Source organism: Phaenicophaeus curvirostris, chromosome 2 (assembly GCF_032191515.1).
Source record: "Phaenicophaeus curvirostris isolate KB17595 chromosome 2, BPBGC_Pcur_1.0, whole genome shotgun sequence".
NCBI lineage: Eukaryota > Metazoa > Chordata > Aves > Cuculiformes > Cuculidae > Phaenicophaeus > Phaenicophaeus curvirostris.
The window spans coordinates 84,323,139-84,340,777 of NC_091393.1; the positions used below are offsets into that span (position 1 = coordinate 84,323,139).

The following is a 17,639-nucleotide window of genomic DNA, read 5'->3' on the forward strand; positions in this document are numbered from 1 at the left end:
TATACGTTGCATAAATTAGGCTGGAAAGAACAACAGCTTATTGTTACATGAAATATTCTCTGGGGAAAGTGCCAACTTGGAACCTTCAGCTCAAGGAATTACGACATGCTGAAGGTTTGCAGGTGCATCCTCTGTGTGCTACCAACTCTAGTAAAATTGAACAAGGCCCATCCGGTTTAAGGGGAAGTGAGGTTAGTTAGAAGCAGGCTTTGAGAAATACCGCAATGAAGCTACACCACTGTTTTGTTTTCACTTCCTGGGGTGCGAGGGAGACATTGGTATCTGATGACTCTCAGACTGGAATATACATCAGTGGTATAGATGGAACATGGAAAACAGAATGAACTGTTAGGTTAGAGACAATAGCTGGAACATTAACTTCTGACAGCATATTCTCCCTTATTAAATAAAAAGGGATGCATTCTGCCGTATATGAACAAGTTGATAAATAGCCTGAAGTAAAAATAAATTACTTCTGACTATAAATTGCTATGCAAGTTTACATGAGTTGGTACATCAGCCTTTAAAAGTACAGGGTGAGTAGCAATGATTGATTGATCTGTGCAGGGGAGAACCTCAGACTATTGAGACTAAGGTGTAGTTTTACAGTCACATGAAAATTTTTTTTGTTTGCAGCCAGTGTTCAGCTGTGGTGCTTGTAGCAAAGGGCTGAAACAGAACAGCTCAGGGTTGAAAGAGAAAGCCATGCTATTTTTTAGTTTCTTAAAGCAGCTTAAACCTACCAAGGCTGGCTTTCCTTCTTTTCAAGCCTGCTTTCTAGAAACAGCATCTTGCTTTGTAAACTGCTTTTTGTTTGTTTGCTATGAAACCATAGTAGGGTGGGGATATTTTACAAAGTTGTGTATCTAGTGAATATGGCAAAATGGTATCAGAAAATACCACAATGATACTTTTTTTTTGGGGGGGGGAAGCTGTTTGCAACCAGGCCTTGCTCTCCAACTTGAACAACTTGCATGTAAATACAGAATGCAAGCACCTTCTAAGCAAGAGCTAATGGATCTAATAGGAGTAAGCCCTGAAGGAAGAAAGACTACCTATCTTTAAAAAGATAAAATTCTTAAACAGATAGAAACAAATATTAACTTCTTCAGTCCCTGACACTTTGTCAGCATAGCACATTAAGTTAATCACAATAGCTCATTAATGTTATGAGGACACCTTCACATAATTTCTTAACATAAAAGATAAGACTTCATTGAACAGAAACTTAGTTGCTCTTACGGAGATCTAACAGTTAATTGTGAGTAGCACTAAAGATTGCCTAAGGAATTTTCAACATCAGAGCTTCTTGAAATGGGATGACATAGGCCATAATTAAATGTGTCTTCAGACAGAAGAGCTGATTTCTTGGTGTTTCCGATGGTTTTGAGAGGGTAACTGGCAAATTGCAGTGATAGATTGTTATTTTATTCCTAAGCAAGTTCAGTTTGAAGCATTTTGTAGCAAAAATGTCTGCTAGTTGTGAACTATTCTGACACTCTCCAGTTCCATTCCTGCACTACTTTGTACCATACCCGGACCAGCTCACTCCTTTGTGTGCTCTTTGCTCTGTGTTTACTGGACCTCACCTTCCTGGTTGGATGGGAATGTGCCACCAGCTTTGGTTTACATGCAACTGTAACTCCAGGGTTTTTGTTCTAGCTTTGTCCCAGCTGAAGATGTGCTAGGTGCTGGATCTCTTCGTCTTTGGAAAGGAAGATGTCAGGTACAAAAACTGTTAGTTTGCTGAAGACCTAATAAATCTGCATTTGTTACATGTACTACCTAAACCAGAAAGACTCAGTGTTAAATAGGAAAAACACTTTGCACCCCAGGACATTGGCCAATTAAATTTTCCAAATCTTTCCTATTTAACATTTTTCGTAGTTGTTTAAGCCTTGTTTGGCTGCTACAGGATATTTATGAATCTGGTATCTTATAATTACCTTGCTGAAACTTTTGATCATTTACAAACCCATGTAACTTTGAAGTGCTGTAAGACTGTCTCCATGTACCAAACTCGATCCTGTCTCTCCTCCAATGCTCCTGCAAACTTTCTTATCAGCAGGTGCATTTGTAGTTTAGGCAGGATCCTTCCCATGGCTGAGAAAGTCTTTAGCACAATGACGGATAGCAGAGCTAATATTTGAACTACAACAAGAAGGGAATGCTTTCAGAAACGTTATGTACAGTGCTTAGAGTGTAGTTGAGTGAAACACTTGTGATCTTGGCAATTTTACAGTCACCTTCTGCACTGGTAACTCAAAAACACTTCCTGGTTTATTAAGAAGTGGGCACTGAGTGAAAAGTAAAACGGAACATCCCTCACAAGGACAAAAGGCCTTGATGAAATCTAAATGTTTGTTTTGCCACTTACGCTGCAGCAGTTCTCAAAAGTCCAGAAAATTTAGATGGTGTGACTAAGGAGGGAAAAACTGTGAATAAACTTTTCCATCTCTCCACTACTTGTTCCCCTTTTCACTTCTAATTCGCGTCCTAATATACACAGACTAAAAATGCATGTGAACAAAAATATTCACGAAGCTGCTGTGTTTTGCAGATCCTGTGCTTTGTCCATTACTTTAGATTGCAGTATTTGCAGCTTGGGATTGCACGTCCTCTACAGTTGCACAGCTGCACGCGGGCTTTTAGCAGCTAGTACTTATTAGCTGATTTTATTATTACTAATACATTTTAAGTGATGCATCATAAACCTCAAGATATATTACATCGATAGATAAGGTACAATTTACTTTGCGATAACTTCCTCTGTTACTTTTATCACCTTTATTGATTTAGATTATTTTAATTCGATCGGATTTATGAACAACTAAAATTCCAAGCAAGTAGTGATTCAACTTCTACATAACGTAAACTTTGTACTGCCCACAGTCAATATTAGACGAGAAATACATGTAGGGCAGATTGAGTTTCAGTTCTTGCAGAGGAGATCGGCAAAGAATTTCTTCTAATTCCTTACCTCAGAAAGCAAAGAAAACTCGGACCTTTGCACCGGCATTTTGTAAGAATTTTTGGCAGCTTATAGAAGCTTAGATTTTGGACAAACTACCCTTAAAACCACGAACCTTTAACCTTTGGAACACCGTTTTTTTAAGGAGGCGCTGTAAGATGCTTTTTCTGTTTCCAGACCGAAGCAAGGGAGCCGGCGGGGGTTGCCCGGCCGTCCGCGGTGGCTTCTGGGCAGGCCGCCCAGCAACCGAGAGGGGCAGAAATCCCACGGACGGCTAAACCGGTACCGAGGCGGCTGCAGGCGGCAGGGAGGGCCGCGGGGGTAGGGCCGGTGCCACCCACCCGCGGTTTTTCCCCCTCTCCGTCCTTACGTAGGGGACGTTATTCGAGGCGGCGGGCGGCGGAGGGGGAGGGTCGCTTGGCTCCTCGTCCTCGTTCCCCTCCGCCCGGCCGCAGAACAGCGGTTGAGGGGCGGCCCCGCCCGGCCCCTCCGGCACCGGCTACGCGCGCGCGCGCCGGGGGCGGGGCCCGCGCGCGCTGCCGGCGGCCAATGGGGAGAGGGGACGCGCAGTGGGCGGGGCTTACGCCTCGCGGTGCTGTAAAAGGGCGGTGGGGGTGGGGGTAGGCGCCGTGAGTCGGGCGTGGAGCAGGGCGCTCCGGAGGGTTGGAGGCCCTCCGCGCTGCCGACATGGGGAACACCGTCGCCAGAGAGGATTTCGAGTGGGTCTACACGGACCAGCCTCACGCCGACCGCCGCAAGGAGATCCTGGGTGAGCGGGAGGGGCGGCGGTGCTCCTTGCTGTTAGCTACGTGGCGGTGGGGACGAAGGGGGGGCACACGGGAGGGACCCCCTCATAAAATGGCTGCCGGCTGGGGGGGACACCGCGGCGGAGGGGCCCGCCCTCTGCCGCAGCCGCGAGAAGCTCCCGGCGGGGTAGGGGAGCGGCTGGAACCGAAGTCGGCCCTGACCCGCGTGAGGGGAGCGGCGCCGGCCGCGTACGTGGGGGCGGGAGCCGCCGCTGCGCCGGGAAAGGGGGGGGACGAGGCGCGGGGGGGTGGGCCGCGAGCTGCCCGGGCTCCATTTTGAGGCGCGAGGCGAGCGCGGGGCGGGCGAGGCAGGAAGCGAGCGGAGCCGTTGGTCACGTAAAATAGTTTGGGTTGGAAGGGACCTTGAAGATCATCCGGTTCCAACCCCCCCGCCGCCATGGGCAGGGACACCTCCCACCAGGCCAGGCTGCCCAAAGCCCCATCCAACCTAGCCTTGAATAGGGATGGGGCATCCACAGCTTCCCTGGGCAGCCTATGCCGGTGACAAGTGATTGTCAGGCGTTAATAATGACCGCCTGCCTGCATAGAGGGCATTGTGGCTCCCGGTGTTGGGGGTCAATAATCGACTTCAAGCAAGACGAATAAACCGGACTTAAGCTTGTTTTAGCGCTCCTGAATTGCTGGTGAGCCGTCAGTTCAAAGCTACTTTCCTTCTGGGTGGGCTAGAGGTGCCTGCCACGTATGCATCTAATTGCTAAGCAACAGAAAAAATGTGAAAATTACTTTCTCCTAAAAGACTCATGATAGGAATAGATATTGCGAGTGGAAATGATACAAAAAATGCCAGCAAATAAGTTCTCTAAGACTTGTTTTGGAGTTTTAGAACCTTTACCAGGCCTGGGCAACACAAGGGACTGATCTCTATCCATTGTGTGCAGTGAGGCAAGAGCCTGGACAGAATGTATTTCCTACTTACATGCATATTGATAAACTTTCCCAGAAATCTTATGCATATTCTCCTACTTTCTAAAGGCTAATTTTAATGTTGTTATAATCTTTACAACTGTCAGAACTCTTGCTAACTTGGAGCTGGTTCCATTTCTATGCTTGAACTTGCATTTGAGATAGGGAAAGGCTGCAAACAGAGGTGATCACAGAAGCAGAGACATCTGTTCAGCACAGATCACACTGCGCATAAGACCTTATATTCTCAGAATGAGCCATGTCTAGAAAAACGCTGTTAGAAAACATGCTCTCAGCAGGACATTCTGTCTAACTTCTAAAGAACACAGTTACTTAGATGCGACTTAACACTACTTCAGCTTAAATGAAAATATTCCACTTTTTGTAATATTAGCTACTTGCATCAGAAAGATGGTGCATTTTCATTGCCTTTGCAGACAAATCCTGATTAGGAGGGAGGGAAGCGAGGGCTGTATCTGCTTTTGTAATCTAATTGGAATAGTTGGCTGTGGGGAAAGCTTCTAAATAATTCCGTTTTCATTTCTTCCCATCTAGCTAAACATCCAGAGATAAAAGCATTGATGAAGCCAGACCACAACTTGATCTGGGTGGTTGTGCTGATGGTTCTTGCACAGTTAACTGCATTTTACCTAGTTAAAGACTTGGACTGGAAATGGGTTATCTTCTGGGCTTATGTTTTTGGCAGTTGTATTAGCCACTCCATGACTCTGGCTATTCATGAGATCTCTCACAACAGTGCCTTTGGCAACAGCAAAGCAATGTGGAATAGATGGTTTGGAATATTTGCCAACCTACCCATTGGTCTCCCATACTCCATATCCTTCAAGAGATATCACATGGATCATCATCGTTACTTGGGAGGTGATGGAATTGATGTGGACATTCCTACCAACTTTGAAGGCTGGTTTTTCTGCACCCGTTTTAGGAAGTTCATATGGATTGTTCTTCAGCCTTTTTTCTATGCCATTAGACCTCTTTGCATCAATCCCAAACCCATTAGTCAACTTGAAATAATCAATTTGTTGGCTCAGCTTTCTTTTGATGTCGTGATATATTATTTATTGGGAGTTAAATCTATTTTTTACATGCTTGCTGGTTCAGTACTTGGACTTGGGTTGCACCCAATTTCAGGACACTTCATAGCTGAACATTACATGTTTCTAAAAGGACATGAGACTTACTCCTACTATGGGCCACTTAATTTGCTCACTTTTAATGTCGGCTATCACAATGAACATCATGATTTCCCCAATATTCCTGGCAAGAGCCTTCCACTGGTAAGTTTACTTCCAAGATTATTACTTTTTCCTTAAAATAAGCACTAATTTAACTTAAAATCAGGTGGAACACCAATGGAAAAAACTGCATTTGGGGGATTAAAACAAAACCCCACAAAACTCCAGGCAAACAAAAAAAAGCCAAACCAAATGAAAATCAGATTCTAAGTTGGGTGGTGAAAGGAGTGATTAACTTACCATTTCAGTGGTGCCCTGAAAATGCTTCCAGTGTGCTGGCTGCTCAAGCCCCTTCCATAAAAGGAGAGGGGAGGAAATGCATGTCTTGAGCTTTGTACTAACTTTATTTTTCTGTAAGTACAATCAGCCTTGTCTTCAGTTTAAGCATGTAGAAAATTAGTTAAGTTGCAGATACCTTCAGAGATCTGTCGGCTCTGCCTTTGAAATCTTAAGGATAGTATTGTAATGCATGTTTATCCTTCAGTCTCTTCCATCACTGCCGTACTCTGGTGGGGAAAGATATGGTTTGAGGTACTGGTAATGTTGGTTGTAGTGCTGTAGTTTGATAGTTTTCTATTTTGAAGCAGCTCAGTTTCCTCTAGTGAGAACCTTTGGACCCTAAGTAAGATCAGCTGTACACTGACAGAATCAAGGCTTCAGACCTAAGACTTTGATTTGTTACATCTGCATGAGTAGCAGGTGTGACATATCCAACTGGTTTCAGTCTTTGCTGGCTTCTTTTAAACAGAAGCTTAGTTCTTATTGTGTACATGTTTACCGTTTGGGACACAGGCTTCTAGGCTTACACCTAAAACTCATCTTCACTGTAAAGTGTTTTTCAAACTGTGAACTGCAGTTTAACAGCTGATATGGTGTTGGTCTTGTAGTTTTGTTATTGCACTGGGCAACAGTAAAGCTTGTGTCTTTGGTGGAGTCTAAACTTGATTGTTATTTCTGTTGTCAGTGGTGGAACTGTAAATTAAACTACTCCAGCACTTCTTTAGCAGAGCAGTTAAATTCTGTATTTGCTTTGCTGAGATTTTGGTTTTATGGGGGTTTGGTTTTGTTTTTCAAAACCAATGATTTCTTATTCATAGATTTAATCTTTGAAATACAGCTGAAGTTGCTTTAACTCACCTTTGATACATAGATCTGTGCTGGTGAACCAGCATTTCACTTGCACCAGTTTGCAAGTTGTACATGGGGAACGATTTTTTTTTTTTCACCAAGTATTTAATAGCAAAGGTAAATATGCAGCTCTGCTATAGGACACGCAATCCATGGCTCTAATAAGAAAACAAAGCCTTTCTTTAGAACACTGTAGTTAACTTGATTGGACTGGACTCTGCTATGCTGTGTGCTAAAGGTCACTGAAGTACTGAACACTTGATTCCATCTGGGGTACTGGTGAGCCGAGAATAATTCCTGTTGAATAGAAGTATCCTGGCTAGATGCACTAATCTATAGGTGTGATGATGGATCAAAACTGTCTTCACCTACAAACTGGGCATGCAAATACCTTATGTGTTTGTTGCTTATACAACTTAATAGTCTTCTGTCTAAAGCAACGAAATTTAGTGAAAAATCAGTTTTGTTCTGTTTGGACTTTTAAGGCTTTAGGTGCTTGGTCTTATATTTACACATATAAATATATATAAATATCAGGAAGGATATCTAACTGAAATTCCAGCTCTTAGTTTAAAACAGTGGTCTACGTACATCTGAGAATAAAGTCTTTAGAAGCAGTTTATATTCATTCTTGAATGTCTGTCCTCAAACAAGATGTTCCTCAGAAATAAGGTGTGTGTTCTTCTGAACGCTGAGGTTTCAAACTACATGTAAAGATAACAGTGTTAAACATCTTCCTAGAATTTATAACATCCATTTTTAACATGAATTTATAACATGACCATTTTAACAGAATTTATAACGTGACCATTTTTAGTGATGGTCATAGATGTGTGAGTCAGTGCTGAACTGAGTCACCCACTTCCACTAGCAATCAAACTACTTGCTTTTGTGAGCTACATCATTTTATAGGTAGCACAGTGTTAGCACAGTTTGTTCTGCTTAGCTCTGATAGAGAAGCTTAACACGAAGTTCACATAACCAGGGAGTTAAAATTTCCTGAACAAAAAAAAAAACATTGTGGCACTAGCAGCATTTCGTGTAGACTCTTAGCAAAGGTATAAAATGAAACTTGGTGCTCTCTCTTATGTTACGATTTGAGGATTGTAAAGTTGTCACAATTGGTGCTAATGTAAACAGTAAATAAACATTGTATCTCTTCTTTAGGTGAAGAAAATAGCAGCTGAATACTATGACAACCTGCCACAATATAACTCTTGGATAAAAGTACTGTATGACTTCGTGATGGATGACACAATCAGCCCATATTCACGCATGAAAAGGCATTTAAAGGGTGAAGTGAAGCAAGATTAAACTTCTGGCAAAACACTTTGCTTGCTTTAAAGTGGCTGGTATAATGTCTCTTGCTAAAGATGTTCACCAGTGTCCTGAATTAAGATCTACAGCAACATAGCAATGCATCCTTAAAGATTTTGTAACAGAAACTTGCCAGCTATAACATTCCTTGCAGTCCTCAGATTCATTGGTTTAATGTGTGTATGTTTGCCTAAGGATCAGTATTACGTGCATAATCCTAAATCACTTTGTTACAGAATTTACTTTGGTGGTTAAATCTATATAAAATATCTGTCCAGCTGGTAATATTTTTAAAGTTCTCAATGTAGTACACTGCCCACAACATGCTACTTAGATGACTAGTGTAACAGTGCTGTACTTACCTGTTAGTCCTGATTTGTTAACTTAAATCTTCTGTTGAACCTGTTTCTTAACTTATGGGTAAAACTAAATTTGCACAGAAATGTCTGCTTTTGTTTAAATATATAACATGTAATTTGAAGCATTGCTTTAAAGTTCTACTTTGTTTTAAGTACCTTAAAGGAGCAATCTATCAGAATGAAATTGGCATGTTTTGAAACAGTTTGTGTGACTTCCCCCTAAAAAGGCGGGGAGTTGAAGGGTGTTGCTAACTTTGTGCAATCCCACCTACAGCCTAAGCTGCTTGTGTTGGCATATAGCTTGAGCACCTAGCATTTAGAATCATATTGTGTAAGCCACTATGCAACCTCATAAAACTGATTAGGTTTTTCACATTGAAATAATCTTTTTAGTTTGGGATTTTGCTGATCTGCAAGGAAAAATTATTAGGCTTGTCCTAGTTTCTGCTCTTACCATAGCTTTAAATTCCAAATGAGTGTAAATGTTAGTTAGTAATGTGGCCTTTTCTGTATAGTCAATTGAAGCAGATACTCTTCTGGAAAACAAGGCTAGATACATCCCTGGACAACTCTACCTATTAAGCATATTTATCATTTATATACACAGAAAAGTGTTGTTAAATGATCCTGATTTTTTTTTTTCCCCCTCCCCCTAAATCTCCAGTACCCTACATAAACTCATCTGTTTCATATGAAAATGTGGTGAGAGCACAGGAGATAATACCAAACTTCCTACTTAAGAGGCTTTTAAATTGGGAACAGAGAACGGATAGACTTGCTGAACCCTGAGGAATGCATCTCTACATACCTCAGCACAGAATATTTGCCTTCTATCATGTAATGCATTGATGATGGCTTCAAGCTGTCAAAGATGGCTACAAATCGCCCATAAATCTCAAATGGTGATCCTATGGTATGTTCTTCACCTATCTGAAAGATAGAATCTGATGAAGGTGGAAGTTATGGCTACTGTCCATGCTGCTCTGCTCTAATGTAACTTTTAGATGCCTCTGCATTTTGTGTATGTTTTTTTTGGTTGGATTTTTTTTTTTTTTTTTTTTTGAAGAAGCAGAGTGCCTGAGAAGCATGTACATCTCAAACCCTGCTTCATTGTGGTCAACATGTGGTTTGGGTTTTGTAAGCAGAGGCCCTTATTGCTGGTTAAGTAATAGAAATGGTATGAAGGTATGCCAATGACTTGCAAAATGACTTAATTATGATGCCAATAACATGCTAGCTAGCCAGCATATTGCTCAGGGTACAGTGTAATGTCAAAGTATACTTTATCTAGTATTTTTACATGTAATTAAAAAGCAAAGAATAAAGTAACATTGAGCGGATTTTTGACTGGTCCCCTAATGCTGAAGGATTTAACCTTTAGAGATGTATTGTTAAAGCAGATGTAAGACCTTGTTCTGTTCAGTGGTAGTATAGATGAACTGTAAATAATCACCGCCTTACCTTTCTACTGGTCAGAAAACTAACTTGGAAAGAGTTGAGTATGCTTAAGTTGCAAAAAAACCTTTCTTTTTAAGCCACTGTCAACTTAAGAAGTGTATGGTGGAATTTAATCTCTTTGGCTTACCATAGCTGAATGAAGGGTGGAAACCACCTCCAAAAGGTTTTGCAGCTAAAAGCTAAAGTTGAGAAATTGCTTATCTTAAGTATTCATGCTAGGCTACCTGAGAGCTCAGAGTTTAACTTTCACACTTGGGCTTAGTTACTGATTTCATAGAATTACTGATGCCCCTTGCTGTCCTCCCAGTGGATAGTGCAAGGGTGAATTCCTGCTTTTAAACAGGACTGAAGTTGCCATCTCACTTGTTCAAATCTGCAAATAGTGCTTTAAGGTATCCCAATTACAATCTTCCTTTCCACTTCTGATTAAAAGTGAAAATAAGATGCTTATAGAACTGCACAGTTGTTTCTGAGGGAGATACCTATGCTTGCCATAATATTCCTGAAACACCTGCTGGCTACTTCTTGGAGAACACTGGGCTATGTTAATCAAAGCCAGTCAGGCTTAAGTTTGGCTCTAAACTATGGTCTGATTCTTGCAAGCACTGGTAAGGCATGCAATTCTTGTGCAATACACAAGGCCTTGACACTTCACTTGAGTAGTGCAGGGATTTTGCCAGAAGCAGATAATCTGGAATTTTACATATATTGCAGCATACTGTCATTACTAAAAACCAGAAGCATTTCTGAACCACTGGTGAAAGGAATTAAGACCTGCTGGACTACTTGACATGCGTTTGATATATTCTAAATGAATAACTAGTTTTTTTCTAGTCCTACTTTTAATGTGGTGTTTTGTCTGAAGGCATGGCATAAAGAAGAAACATAATTTTTTAAAAAATATAAACATTAGTTATTGCTTTTAAGGAACGAAATATTTTTCATTGATGCTATTAAAATATACCTGGAAGAAACAGGTTAGTATAATTTTTGAAATGTTTTATTTGAAAGTTGGAGGGAGCTTTGACTGACCAGTGAAGAATAAATCAAAGTTAAAGAGCAGTAAGAAGCCTGACAGTTATACTGATTTTTATATTTTAACAAATCTGTTCCAATGGATGAATTAACTTTGTCCTTTCCACATGCTTGTTGGGGTTTGTTCCTTTCTGTGTAACTTAAGCATCTTGCTAGTCTGTTAGTTTAGCAAACCTCTCCTTTGTGTGAAATAAGCCAGGAGTTTTAACTATCAAAACACAGTTGACTTTGGGTCCGCTGTGTTAAACGTCATCCAAGTATTTTAGCTACAGTTAAATCGTGCAGAGCTCTGAATCCCCTTTAGGGCTTTCAGAATAAAATGCCTTGCATGGCTTGTAATGCCCAACCCACCCCCAATTATTTGAAGCTCTTTAAGTGGACTAAGTAAGGCATCCTGGAGTCTGATCAGACTAGGCATGAGGTTTTCCCACAGGACAGGTGTGGATGTATTGCTCTTTCAAAACAACTCTTGCCTCTAGCAGTCTTGTTTTGCTGCCAAACCTGTCTGCTCCAAAACAGTGAGCACTTAAAATGTGTTAAATGGGTACATCTTTCTAGTTACAGAGCTTCATACTTTCAGGTCCAGGTCAATACTTCCTACTTGGAACCAGAGGTCAGTTGAAAAGGAGACAGGACTTTGGTTCTGTCTCTCAAAATTCTCTGTTTCAGGCTTAAATATAGCTGGCAAACACATACTGCACATTTAAAGTCTACAGGTGTTGAGGAATGGGTCTGTTCTAGGTAAGTGGGTGCTGTTAATGAGTTCAGTGGTTTACATCTGCTGCCTTGGCATTTATTCTTGTATCGCATGAAGTGGGATGCCACAGTGGAACTTAAAGCTGTTCTTCCTTATTATAGATGAAGTACAACTGTCAACATGGTCTTATGCTGTTTAAAATTGTCTATGCTATAGGCTGCAGACTGCCGTACTATTCCTGTTGGAACGAGGAGAAAAGTTGCTTTCAGGTAGCATAAGTTGTCCAAGACACAGCTTTTGCAAAGTGTATCCTCTGTAATTTGAAAGTCTCAGAAGACTTAATGCAAAGCAAGTTCTGCTGTTTTAGCTTGCACGCCACAAAGCACAGAAGCCACTTTTGGGTCTGCCAAGATTGTTTCTGCAAGGTCCTAGGGAGGCAGTCTGACAAATAGGTGTGTCTTAAGACACAGAACAACCTGCAAGTCTATCTCTTCTCTGTTAAGTCCTCTGTTTTGCAATTAAGTCTGGATACACAAGACTTTGGTGAGGACAGAATGCTGGAAGTTTTCTATTTAGCCAAGAGCAAAGATTTTTTTGGGGGGTTTTTTTTTGTTTGCTTTGTTGTTGGTTTGGGTTTTTTTTCACTTGTTAACAGTTCCCTGCTCTGCCTTTTCCCCCTATCCATGCTTAAAGTAGCATCTCATATGTTCTAGGATAGACTCATTGTGATTTAGATATATGGCTAGCCTCAGGAAAAAAGAAAGTATCTAGGCATTTCTGCTAAGAGAGGTGGTAGCTTCATATGCAGAATGAAATAGTGGTCTCTGTTTTGCATGAAAATGCTTGTTCCTAAAGTGATCTCTGTTTTTCCCATATAAGTAATCTTGCAATTTTTCTCTTATCACTGAAAAAAGTAAGTACTGTAGTCTAAGCAGAATTTCCCCCAAGAAAAAGTGTGTGCAGCATTCTTGTGTGAACAGTCAGAGTTCAATTGCCTTCCTTTGCTCCTTGACAAACAAGCAGCCCAGACAAGGTAAGCAAACAGGATATGGTCATCTGACTGATCTGGGGTTGTCTTTCAACTTAACTTCAGATTTTCTTGTAAATTCAAACCCTCATGCACTCCAGTTCCTCTTCCACTATCACGTGTTAAGGAGAATCATCACCAGACACCTTGTATATTAGGCAAATGTTCTCTGTTCTTGACAAGACTATTTTTATTACTACTTGCATAGTAATACTGTTATTACTGCTACTTGAATAGGATTTCCTCTGTGGTCTTGCCTTGCTTCCTTTCTCCACATATACAAAGGCATAATACCATCCTAAGAGGAAAGGAGAAAAATTTTTAAGTCAAGATGCCAGGGCTTGAGGACTTTACTCTCTCATAAGCTCATGGACTGCAGCTCTCCTTAAACATGATAGCAGGAATATATATCCGCTATATACCATTAAGGAGAAACCATTCATGTGGTTATTTCCAGCTGTAAAGATGGGGCTTGCTTGCCCCATTTCTCTTCCAATAAAGGATGACAAAATGTTTTAAAATTTTGTCACTGAAGTTGTAGCTCAGTCAGGAGGGCACCTTTTATGCCTGATCAAGTTTATATACATATTTTACTTGTTCTGAAACCAGTGCACGTCACAGGCAGGTAAAAACGGTAATGAGCTTTTGAATTATCATATCTAAAGGAAAATGGCTGATAGCTGCAAAATTACATTTGAGGCTTGGTCTTCATGGGGGTCCTGCTTGATTCTCTTTTCACTGGCAAACTCAAACACTTGGGTGGATCGAGTGTGTTACTGTACTAAAAGGGTTCAGAGTTTGCTTTCCCACAGTTGTAGCTTCCTACAAAGCTTTTAAGGGAGGTGGTAAAAAACCCGTGTAGATTTAGAGCTATACCAGGCAAAAGTTTATGTAACAGGTGGTTCATTTATAGCTCCGTAGATGACATCTAGTTATGATTTTACATTAAAATTAGTTGCTTAAGTGATAAGTACTAATTGCATTGTCCCACAGTAACAAACATCCACCAGTGAAACTACTGACATAAAATGATCCTCCATCTTGGATTTCTGTGACTCAGTAATTCCTGAAGCCCCAAGCCTGATTTACAATTGCAAGGAGACCTATGATGACGTGCCACAACTTTTCTACGTGCCACAACTTTTCTACGTGCCACAACTTTTCTACGTGCCACAACTTTTCTACGTGCCACAACGTGAGTCACTGAGTCTTAGGCTTCCTTAGAGGAAGGAAGGAATGTCACACTACGTTATAGAAAAAAGCAGATAGAACTACAAGCTGCTGAGTGGCAGTATCTTTGGAACACAAGTCTGATGATCAGTTATTCGCAATAGCCTTCCCTGCTTCCCTGGGGGAAAAGTGTGCAAGATCTTTGTCAGATGGTAATACAGCGAAGAATCTAAGCTGTAAGAGGCTGCTCCCTCCCAAGGCAAGGTAAGTTGTGAAGGTAGATCAGGTTGTTCAGGGTCACGAGAGGGTATGATTGCAGAATAAATGTGGCTTAGAAAAACTATTTTACTGTTTTATATGGAACTTTCATGACTTTAAATAGTTTTTTTTTAAAGTTTGGTATTGCCAAACTTGGCAAATTTAATGGAAAGTCTTAGCAGAAAGCATCCATTTCCTGTCTAGGAAGATTAACCCTGATGAAAGGTAGGAAGTGAGATTAACAATTAAAGAACTTCTTTCCAAGATGGAATTTCTTGCATTTAAAAAAAAAAAAAGTTTGAGGCTCTTGACCTGTTTCTTAAAACAGTAACACTTTCCTTCCTCCAGAAGATATAAAAACAAGTCTGTAACAGATTTTTTTGTTGCACATTTGTCTTGTCAAAAAAAAATAAAATTAAGAACCAGGTTGTTGGGGTAAGTCTTACTGCTTCAAATGTTTCTCAGGTGGCTGTTAAATCCTAATTTCATAACATTTCTCTGATTTCTAAACTTTATTCTCTTGTAGATAACTTAAAGACAGTTTGCTATCTCCAGATAGTTTCTTTTGATAATTTGAAGGGAAACTTAGTAGCTCAGAGAACCTGTGCTGGCACAGTCATCATGAGTCGCTCTTTGGGAAAGGCATGATTAATGGTATGATAACATACGGTGCAGTACTTTCCCAGACTAATTCTACAGCTCTATTCTCCCAGGGATTCCTCTAGAGTCCTTGTTCTTGAAAACAGCCATTTTCATTTATGCAAACCCTTTGAAAGGTTAGCCTCTCTGCCTCTGAGGGATTTCTGATTAAGGACAGAAAATATTACATCAGAATGGTATAAGCTCTTTAGTGCTACAAGTATTCATTTTTACAACTTAAACCATGATAAGAAGGAAGTGTCTATTGTATCTTTTATTCTGGGAATAGTTAAATTAGGGATGGTTTAGAGCAGTAAGCTATGATGACCTTTTTCAGTACAGTTTAAAAAGTTGAGACAGCTTCTTTCCAACTCCTCTCTTGAAATCAGGCATGGGTATTACAAAACTCTCCACCGATGTAGAATAGGTCTGTTTTGGGAAATGTCCAAGTGCATCACCTGCACAGTGACTGACGCAGTTCTTCATACATTATTTGATCCTAGCAGTGCCAAGATAAGAGGAAAAAGATTACTTCAGACAATGGTAAAAAAACCCGGAACATTTAATAGTGACTTTATATATAGTATTTAAAAAGAAAGTGGAACAAACCAGCACATGAGCCAGTAGCTATATTTAAAAACGTTTACCAAAGAGCAAAATATAGCAAAAAAGCCCCTACCCTGTGACTCATAAGATTCTCCAGTGAAAGTCACCAATGATATGTAATTAACAGAAGCCTTTGTCAAGAGTGCTTAGTATTGCTGTGCTATGTTCAGACTGCAGCTGCACTAAGATTCTGCCCCCTCTGCCAGAGAAGCTGCTGAACTGCCATACTACTCTCATTTATCTCTGCCAAAACAAACAGACGAGATAATCTTCTGCTAGTCTAATTTGAACTGTAACTGTTCCTTAATTCTTTTCACTAGTCTCTCAAAGTTACAGTTTAAGGAACAGAATACTTAAAGATGTTAACTTTTACTAAAATAACTGGGGTCAGAAGGTGACATCTGTATCTGTCCATAGCTTTTAGAACAACTTATTTTGGTTTGTCTTGAGTCAACCAATTAAAAGCAAGTCAACTGAACTCAGAGATGTGTATCAGAGGGAAAAGAGGAATCAGAAGTACTAAATCAGTGACCTGGCTTTTTGTGTCGTCCAGTATTCATAGGCAGGTGCGCAGAGTTTGTCAGATGACTTCATTTAGCAGATAAGAAGTAGCATCTCAAAATGGGAAAGTGTTGTCTTGTACTCCCAAAGATTTTTCATAATACCTAACTGAAAGTGCTTGAGATAGATTTAATATAGGGCTCTGAGACATGATAGAAGCTGCCTTTGAGATGCAGAATGCCATTACTGTTTAACTCATCAGAACCAGAAGGAGTATGTCCTAATACCTACCAGTGACTGCTGTGTTAGAGGCTGTCATTTCTGAACTGTTTGCTTAATGATTAGCAAAGGGGGGAAAACCAACAACCAGCACCATCTTTAAATGGTCTTTGAAGCAAAGATCACTTTTAAATTTTAAAAAGTTTACTAAGCATACATATAATAAAATACAAATAATAATGAAAGGAAATAGTTAACTAACTAACTTCTAGCTACTGTTAGAAGTGAATATATTAATGTATTTGGCTGCAGTACACTCTTGGCAACACAGACCTATGCACAAAAGCTGTGCAGCACTAACAATCCCTATATGAGCTTTTCAATTCCTATAATTAAGATGACTGAAAATGCTTCCTTGCAGTCATTAAAAAGAACAGGCTGTGAGAAAACCTTTAAAATAAACTTCGTGACAAATGCAAATAATGAAAAGACTGATAAGAAATAACTATGATGATAAAGTGTGTTTTATGTTCTATCTTGAAATTACAGCTTTGCATGCTGACAGAAACAGTTGAGCATCTTTGACAGGGTAGTTGGTGGCAAGTTGAAGTGCGCTCTAAAGGCCTTCACTTTTCACTGGAAATTCCACAGATATAAGAGTTTAGAACCAGATTGATAACCTAATCTGGGAATGCCAATGGAAAGTCCAAGGTGCTGTACTAAAAAATAACCTTGTTAGCATGGTAATCCATCTTCCTACAATGCATCACCTGCAGGTGAAAAGGGAAACTTTTGTTTCTGAACTTTTGAAAAACATTAAGTTTGTTCAATGCAGAAACAGTGTTGCTTGTTTGAAATACGTCCAAGTGTACTGCAAACTTTATTTCCCTGGAGAGGATATTCTCTTTATGCTGGAAGCTGGTGGGAATCATTATCAGTGTTATGTGCTTGAAGCTTATCTTACCTTTCTTGATACTGAAGATTTTACTTTCCGAAAAGCTTCTTCAAAGTGTTTATGGGAAATCTTGATATCTCCTTAAAGAACAAAGCATAATGGGTTACTAAATTAAGTGACAATCAAGGAACTTTTGCTTGTATTTTGAGGCAGCATTCACAAAACCTAACTGTATGTGCTCATCAGCTGGATGAGATTTAATTCAGTTGTGTTATGAACACCTGAATTCTTGTTTTATGTAGTCTCTTGTCTATGAACTTCGGCAAGATCTTCATCTCTCTATCCCTTGCACCTTAAGCCAAGGAACTTTCTG

At 40.2% G+C, this 17,639-nt stretch overlaps 2 protein-coding genes across 4 annotated transcripts in view; one reads left to right on the forward strand and one right to left on the reverse strand.

Moving 5' to 3' along the window:
- Positions 1 to 3,617: 3,617 nt before the first annotated feature.
- Positions 3,618 to 10,101, forward strand: DEGS1 (delta 4-desaturase, sphingolipid 1). Its single transcript, XM_069852752.1, has 3 exons — positions 3,618 to 3,740; positions 5,257 to 5,999; positions 8,253 to 10,101. Exons 1-3 carry the CDS (start codon positions 3,659 to 3,661, stop codon positions 8,397 to 8,399), a joined length of 972 nt encoding a protein of 323 aa, XP_069708853.1. The 5' UTR covers positions 3,618 to 3,658; the 3' UTR covers positions 8,400 to 10,101.
- Positions 7,718 to 17,639, reverse strand: part of NVL (nuclear VCP like) — a 46,389-nt gene continuing 36,467 nt past the window's right edge. Inside the window, exons 22-24 of one of the 3 annotated variants that reach the window (XR_011337051.1) lie at positions 17,336 to 17,406; positions 15,374 to 15,544; positions 7,718 to 7,789 (exon numbers count right to left, since the gene is read on the reverse strand). Coding sequence is in view for 1 of the 3 variants with exons in the window: in XM_069852722.1 (XP_069708823.1) it covers positions 15,500 to 15,544; positions 17,336 to 17,406 (116 nt within the window). In the remaining 2 variants the exon portion in view is untranslated. Of the gene's footprint in view, positions 7,790 to 12,927; positions 13,277 to 14,758; positions 15,545 to 17,335; positions 17,407 to 17,639 lie in introns of those variants that run through there. The other 2 variants (XR_011337050.1, XM_069852722.1) reach the window with 2 other exon arrangements.